At 38.7% G+C, this 8,046-nt stretch overlaps 1 protein-coding gene across 1 annotated transcript; it reads right to left on the bottom strand.

Moving 5' to 3' along the window:
- Window positions 1–385: 385 nt before the first annotated feature.
- On the bottom strand, window positions 386–7,236 carry LOC105040184 (zinc finger CCCH domain-containing protein 34). The gene is made up of 3 exons (XM_010916597.4): window positions 6,983–7,236; window positions 5,759–5,869; window positions 386–2,236 (listed from the first exon to the last, which is right to left on the bottom strand). Exons 1-3 carry the CDS (start codon window positions 7,052–7,054, stop codon window positions 578–580), a joined length of 1,842 nt encoding a protein of 613 aa, XP_010914899.1. The 5' UTR covers window positions 7,055–7,236; the 3' UTR covers window positions 386–577.
- Window positions 7,237–8,046: the final 810 nt, after the last annotated feature.

The following is an 8,046-nucleotide window of genomic DNA, read 5'->3' as shown; positions in this document are numbered from 1 at the left end:
TTATTAATCAGAAAGCTTTCAAACAGACTGCAACACATCTGGACCAGACAGGGCAAGCAAATTGTCTTCATTTACTTTACAATGGCAACTGAAACGTAAAAGTGAAGGAAAAGAAAGATGAATGAACAGAATAGTCAATGCCATCAAAAAAATGAGTCTGATTACAGAATACACTGCACTCATATCAAATTGCCCCTCCAACTACACCAAGTTTAATTTGGTAGCACCATAAGACCACGGAATAATTCAAGTAATAAAAGGTAGATAGCATGTCACTATAATATGAGAAGAGTTAATCGATGAAAATGAGTTGAATGTGATCGGAAACCACAGCCAATAGATCCTGTTAAATAGCTCCACAAACAAAACAGATGAAAGTATGGTATTTACTAGTATGGTATTTACTTCAAAAACTGCATGAGTGCATACAAGATGTACACTGATGCTCATTCTCTACACAAAATTGGAAAAGGCTGAAGAGAACACTTTAACAAGGTTATGTCCATGCATTCAGAAAGTATACTCTACCACACTCGATGATAGATGAGGTAAATCACCACTCACAACAACCCAATATCTACTGAGCAAGTATGCAAGCAAGCTTTTCATGGAGACCATCCTCCTCCCTGTCAACATCAAAAGAACTGCTGTCATGGGCCCTATCCTGTTTCTCACTAGCTTTGTGATAACAGGTGTCATCGAAACATCCATTACTAACTTCCCTCTCAACCTGAGAAATGATATGCTTAGGTTGTTGCTTTGCTGTTGGATTGGTGGGGCTGTTTATATTGCCACCAATTGATACAGGTTTTCTCTTGTCCTTGAGAAGTTCATTCAAAGATTTGGGGCCCTCAAAGTCTTCAGAATTGGGCCTCCTCAAATGCCGAGGCATGCAACCTTCAGAGCCGTCACCATTTGTCTTGGCTCTGCTCTTCGCTTCTTTTATCTCTGCAAGTGTCTTTGGTCCACTGAAATTAGCAGCAATTACTGGCTGGGATTTTACCTTCTTTGAAGCTGAGCCTCGTGAAATCTCAGAGTAGAGGGTGGGAAGAGGCTTCCAATGTTTCCTTCTTTGAGCCTCCCTCTCCTTTTGCTTTGATCGAGAATGCCTACTAGACCGTGGATATTCTCCTAACCAACCATGTCGGCGGTGATCATTCAATGTAGACCCAGACTTGCCATGTGATGAGATGGTCATATTTTTTCCCACTTCAGAAGCAAACCTGCCTGGATACCGGGCCATCTTATGCCAGACAAGACATTCTCTGCTGTGACCTCTTCTTCGATGGGAATGGAGATTCCAAGAGTCACAAAGAGCCTGATACAAATCCATCCTCCTATGCTTCCTCAGGTGGTCCCGAAGATCCAAACCATCACTAGCAGCCACTCCATGTGCCCTATGAGGCAGTTTCCTTCTCTGATGAAACATTGGCTCCAGGATCCTCTCCCTATAGTACTCAGGAGTCCTTTCAAAATACTCAGGATTATACCTATCCAGATAATCATAAGAATCATAGATGCCATGCTCGTACATATGCCCAGCATCAGGGTAATCTCTAGGGTCATAACCAGCAGAACTTTCAAAATCATGCTGGAGTTGATGACCATGAAGAATATTGGACTGCCTTTCCTCAGTTTCCTGAGCTAACAGGTAGTCAGCATTATCCTCATATGCCAATGGCTCTGATCCATCATCTACAAGCACATCAAATCCTGGGGAGGATTCCCACCACTCATCTGCTTCAGTGCATTCTTTCACTAGGTCCTCAGAACTCTGATCTTGGCAAAGATGTGCATCAAGATTTACATAATCCACAGAAGGAAGCAGACTGTCCGACAACTTAATAGCAGGTTTCTCGCACTCTGGAACTGATGACTCTACAGAGGGGCTCCTTTCCTCCAGAGGTTGTTGTTGGAAAGCCTCTTTAGCCAGGCATTGTTTGATCAGCTCAGGTGTGCCCTCCAACAGATTTGCAGGCACCTCCAGTGATGCTGGTCCAGTATCACTTTCAGTAGAAGTTTTCTGTTCCACTGAATGGAAGCTGGCAGCTTCAGAAGCAGTTGCCGGAACTTTCTGAGCAGGCAAAATGTCATGCAGAAAAGGGCAATGATCGCCTTTAATGCAGTATGAATTAAAATAGAAGTAACATGAAACATTTGACTTGCTTGTGGGGACAGAACTGTAGGATGGTAAGGGAACTGACTCAGATAGAGTTTCTGTTAGGCCTTCTAATGGCTGGAAGCAATAAAGAAAATCAAAAGATCAGATGACCATATTTTGAACTGAATTAAAAATATAAGACATCACAAATAGGTTACACGTGTGAATGACAGCAATGGAAATGAGGCAGCTGTCATATTGCAGGAAAACAATTACAGGAGAATATGTGATTCACATATTTTTTAAAAAAGCTACATAATCATTCATATTAACATATATGTATAAACAGGTATATTGCCAAAATAATGACAGAAATAAAGCACCAGTGTACCATATCATTAGGACATGCCCCATTGAAAAAACAGATGAAACCAAAACTCTGCATATAAAAATATAACGTGCCCGTAGTTATGTTATTTTAAATCTTTTTAGAAACAAATATTGGTTTAAGTGTAAGTTTGAAAGCTTATGTTCAGATAGTTCCCAGAAAATATTATCATTACTTTGTAAAAAAGAATGGACACTAACACACTGTAATTTCAGCCACTTTTTTTTTTCTAAATGCCAAGAATGATTTTTTTCCTTTTTTTTAGGTACACAACAACGACAAGCAAGCAAACATTATCCCATCAAGCAGGTTCACTTATATAGCATAATTCCAGTGAAGAAGGCTCCGCAAGGATTGAGCAACCATCTCTTGTGCTTCATTCGCCTTCCTATAGATTTGAAAACTATTTACAGTTGGAGCTGACAGCAAAAAAGTTTCATGGTGCAGACAGTGAGCCCATAAATCATGTCACACTGAAAACGTAATTCCCTTATACTGTGATAGCTTCATAATTCCCTTCTGCCCACCTAACAGCATCTCAGTATAATATCTACAACATTTAAAATATGGAAAACCATTAAAAATAAAAAAAATTTAGAAAAACTAGAAATATATATATAGAGCTAGACTAGAATCAAGTCGACCAGATTTAGACTCAGATCCGGTCAAGTCAAAACTCTATAATGGAGGTCCCACATCAATAATCTAAGCCGTTAAATATGATCTACCACCTCAAAACTATTTGCACATAAAACATCATATGATTTGGAGACTCCTAGCCCATGCATCAAGTAGTCAAAACTTGGACAGCCTAAATAAAATTGAATTAGATGTATTTTTTGATCGCTTGATGCAGTAGGTTAGGGGTCTTCAAATCATATAATTTTTGATGTGCAAGTAGTTTTGAGATAGTAGATCACATCCAACGACTTAGATCATCAATGTAGGACCTCCATTGTCCAGTTTTGATCTGATCGGATCTTAGCCTAAATCCAGTCGACCTTGTATATATATATGATATGCCAAACTTTAAAATAATTTAGTTTCAATATGTAACTAGGCAAACTACACCCATTTTGATCCTAAACAACTTAAGACAAAGTGAAATGATTTGAAATATATTTTTTATTTTAATTTTTTGAATTTTACTGATTTTCTGAAACTCATTAACTCAGAGCAAAACTGCTGAAACCACTAAATTGCCAAAACCATCAATATTCTGAAAACTAAAACCAAAACGAAGTTCTAAAACCCTTTTTTACCCCATTACTTTCTAATGTTGGTTTTTTTATCATGTACCTCCCTCTATTTTCACCAATATGCCTTGGACCATATAGTTTACTTTGTTGATTCTTTCATCTCCTTATGGTCAAATGATGGTTCAATAATTCTCATTAAAGTAACATAGTTCAAGACTATTGAAAGAACACCCAATAGCCATAGGCACCCTAAGATCTACATTTCAAGCTGTCTTGACAAACCTGGCTACTCCTCGGAAACCTTGTTTACAAGTTCTAAAATGAATAATGAAATTTCTCATAATTCCAGAACTATTTGTAGTTTTGTATTCTTATCTTTTATCTCATCATTATCCTATTTTCATAAATGTTGAAGTACTAATTTATGAATTCCAAATTCCTTTAGTTAGCCTTCGAACTACTCATTTTGGTACTATGTTTGTTGAAAATTCACCAACAACATATTCATGGGTAAACTCAAGTTTCATCCTCAATTTTGATTTATTTTTTCCACAAAAGTCACTTCTCCAACACATGGTACTAAGAGTTCATGAAGTACTTGAAAAAAAAGCAAAAAAGTGCAAGAATTACTTGATAATTTAGAGATGTCTGCAACTTTTATCAGGCATAAAATCTGAGTGCAAGCCTCACTGACAAATGCATATAATTGTACACTGTTAACCAGAGGTAGTTAACATATGCAAGCCTCTTAGAAACAACAAACAAGTCTAGTAGTGAAGTAATAATGCATGGCTTTAGTTATATGTGCCACCATAATGTACATGAATACATCTAAGATGCTGCACACCTCCAAATGAAGCAGATTCTGTGCTCCAAAATTTGTAAGGAGTTTCTCCACTTATTTGGACCAAGGTAATTCCATTAAATGGGTCCTTTCTCCTCTTCACAAGGTGGATCATCACTGACCATATTTTGACTTATAACCTTCTGCTTATTTTGTAAATGAAAATAAGAAGCCTTTGCCGGTAACAGTTCTATGATACCATCAAATGCCAATGTTTCAAAACGAATACTTTGTACCCATTTTAGATTCTTGTATCTTTAACATAAAACATAACTTCCCATCACATATTTTCTGGTACCATATTTGAAATGGATCAGCATGCCTCCTAAACAAAATCTTCAACTTAACCCGAGCTTACAGAGTAGTTTATGCAATTAATGCCATCGGCTTCCTATGATCAGCAAATTCCCTGCTTATTAGCTTACGAAAAGGTTTCTAAGCTGCTTTTCTTTTCATGGAACAACATTTCCTCACCTTCCTGCTCCCAGACCAAAAGTAAAAAATGATAGTCATAAAGGCAGTCCCTTAATACTTCAAGAAATCAAGTAATAGTAAGTTATGAAAGTTCAGCATATGCTAAGGAAAAAAAACCACACCCATACATGATACATCCAAACTTAATGGGGATATAAGAATCAAAAGCCTTTCTTTTCTTCTTCCAAAAAGATTATTGGCTATGCTTTATGCCTTTATCTTATTCTGATCAATGCTTGTTCTTTCATATGAATGCTGGGTACTTACAGTTAAGATAAACAGCATACCATCTTATTTATTTTCTGATATTAAGAAAGAGAACTTGAAATATTTCTTTCTAAGCAATTAGGTCCCTTAGTCTTTTACTGAGTCCTTTGAAGAGCTGATATCTGTCTAAAAATGACAGCTTCCAGATTTACAAAGAATTCTGGGTCTGATACAATGTCTATTGCACATATACCGTGCCACATGGCATCACGTAAGCTTATTTAAGAATTATAAGACAATCCAAGAATAAACATTTGGAATTGGAAATAAGAAGAAATGTTGAACATACATATTAAGTGGGAAGATTTTGCAAGAACCTGCATGCTAAAAGGATCTTGGATAAGAATGAGATTAACAATAATATTTTATAATGAAGTGTGCAGGTAAAGCAGCATAGTTAATAAGAAGAACAATTCTAAGAACAAAAAATGGGTGCGTGCGCACATGCACGCATGAGAGAGAGAGATAGAGAGAGAAGAACTCACTGGGTGTCGGAAAGCACAGTTTGGATTAAGGCAATTTCCATTCAACCAGTACCGGCAATCTGTAGGATTGAGTCTGGCAATCTCACTATGGCGATACTCACATTCACTCCCCTGAGATGAGGAAATACCAAAACATCCAAGATCATGAATTGTGATAAAGAATTTCCTCATATAAAAATGAATGATAAGGAGAAACCAACAATATATCCCTTGGAAATGCACAGGCACACATTGAGAACAAAATCTACTCATTATTGCACTTCTCTGCCTTAGAAGAAGTAAGAAAGAACATGAAGACCCGACGTTACTCTCACAACATATCATATGAACCAAAAATCTCAACCCTCCCCACGCTCTCCGCTGGGAAACACAGCATCTAGAATGATTGAAAATCCTAGGATGGTGGAAAAACAGAAAGCTCTAGAAATAAACAATGGCAATGTCAAATAGCCAGTTCCAAATGCATCATCGAGCGAGTAAAAACCCTAAATAACCACGCAATGCACTCAATTCCCTCCGAGAAAAACACAAACCCTAGAGAAACACAAACCCTAAAACAAAAAAAGAAGCACCCTGCAAAGAAATATTAGCAATTATTTTTTCAAAAAGGAAAGGAAGAAAATTCAATCCAGAAACGTATCATCAAGAAAACTAATCCAAATCCATCCACATCCTGTTCCAGCTCAGAATGATTGAAAATCCTAGGATGGTGGAAAAACAGAAAGCTCTAGAAATAAACAATGGCAATGTCAAATAGCCAGTTCCAAATGCATCATCGAGCGAGTAAAAACCCTAAATAACCACGCAATGCACTCAATTCCCTCCGAGAAAAACACAAACCCTAGAGAAACACAAACCCTAAAACAAAAAAAGAATAACCCTGCAAAGAAATATTAGCAATTATTTTTTCAAAAAGGAAAGGAAGAAAATTCAATCCAGAAACGTATCATCAAGAAAACTAATCCAAATCCATCCACATCCTGTTCCAGCTCAGGAGCCCTAAAACTCCATGGGATCATAACCACATAAATCGAGGAGTGACAAAAGTATAGTAGAAAGATCGAATAAAGAAACAATAAGCAATTGCACAATTATCTTTAGGAACGCGACATATATGATTCAAAGATAAGAAGGAAAAACAATTAGGATATAAAGAAAACAAATCGAAACAAAGTTTTAAAAAAAAATTGCAGCGAGAAAAGGGAAAGGGATAGAGCAAAGAACCTTCTTGCAGGTGAAAGGAGAGGCTAAGAAATAGACGCAATCGATGTTCCTCTTCTGGATTTCGACCTCCATCGCAGAAGAAAAACCTCTCAGAGAGAAGAGATTAGCGATCGAATCGAGCTGTGGAACGAAGGCATCAGTGTTGCGAAGCGATCCGATCGAAGAGAAAACCGAGAGAAAGGGCGGAGGGGGAGGGGGAGGGGGTTCGGCTTTCCGTTTCTTCCTTCGTGAGGGACGCTTTCCGCTTCTTGTCTCCGGTTTTGTGAGAGTCCGGGGGTTCATTTATACAGCACGATTCGGTGGGCCTCAGGTGTGCGCGGCGGCCCCAACTTAATCCTAAGCGTGCGATGCAAGCTGGCGAATCGGAACTTTAGATCGAGCTGGCAATAATGAGATCAGATCTGATTTCGGGTTAGAGAAGATTCAGAGATCAGAACCGTAAAGTACATATTCAAGCAAAGTCGTCACCCGGCTGCCGGCTTTTGAAATAAGACGATGAAAAATCGCAGTGCTTACAGATTCTCCCCATGGTATAAGAGATACCTGGATACCGGCCAAAGGACGCCGACTTCAGAATACAAGAAAGTAAGATTAAAATTACTTATAGGCTGCCAAATGAGCATTTATTTAGCCACCGGTCCCTAATTACATTTTGATAAAATATTTTTTTTTACTTCTGTTGCGGCCAATCCCCTCATCGCCTGGTCGCCGGGAACGAGCGCCTGCAAAAGAAGTCCGCACTGACCGGCGGGGACCCTCCGATGGTCAAGTCAGAGAGGAGATTAGGCAACAGTAGAAAAGAATTAAGGAGCTCAACGAGAGAGAGAGTCCAAGGATTTCGAAGGAACCTCCTCCAGCACTGTTGCCTTCTCCGTTTTATAGTAGAGCACGGCATGACGCCGTTATTAATGGCGCAGACAATGGGAAGAGTTGTCAAATCGTCGGAGGCTGTCAGAGTCGCCGCAGACTGTCAAATCGCTGTGGGCTTGTCACATCGCTGGGGTTAATCTATATCCTTGGCAGGACAATATCCCAGGGCGGCTATGCCGCATGCCTTTGTCAGG

Source organism: Elaeis guineensis, chromosome 3, assembly GCF_000442705.2.
Source record: "Elaeis guineensis isolate ETL-2024a chromosome 3, EG11, whole genome shotgun sequence".
Classification (NCBI taxonomy): Eukaryota; Viridiplantae; Streptophyta; class Magnoliopsida; order Arecales; family Arecaceae; genus Elaeis; species Elaeis guineensis.
The sequence above is the reverse complement of the archived record's forward strand: the minus strand, read 5'-3'. Positions and strand labels throughout refer to the sequence as shown.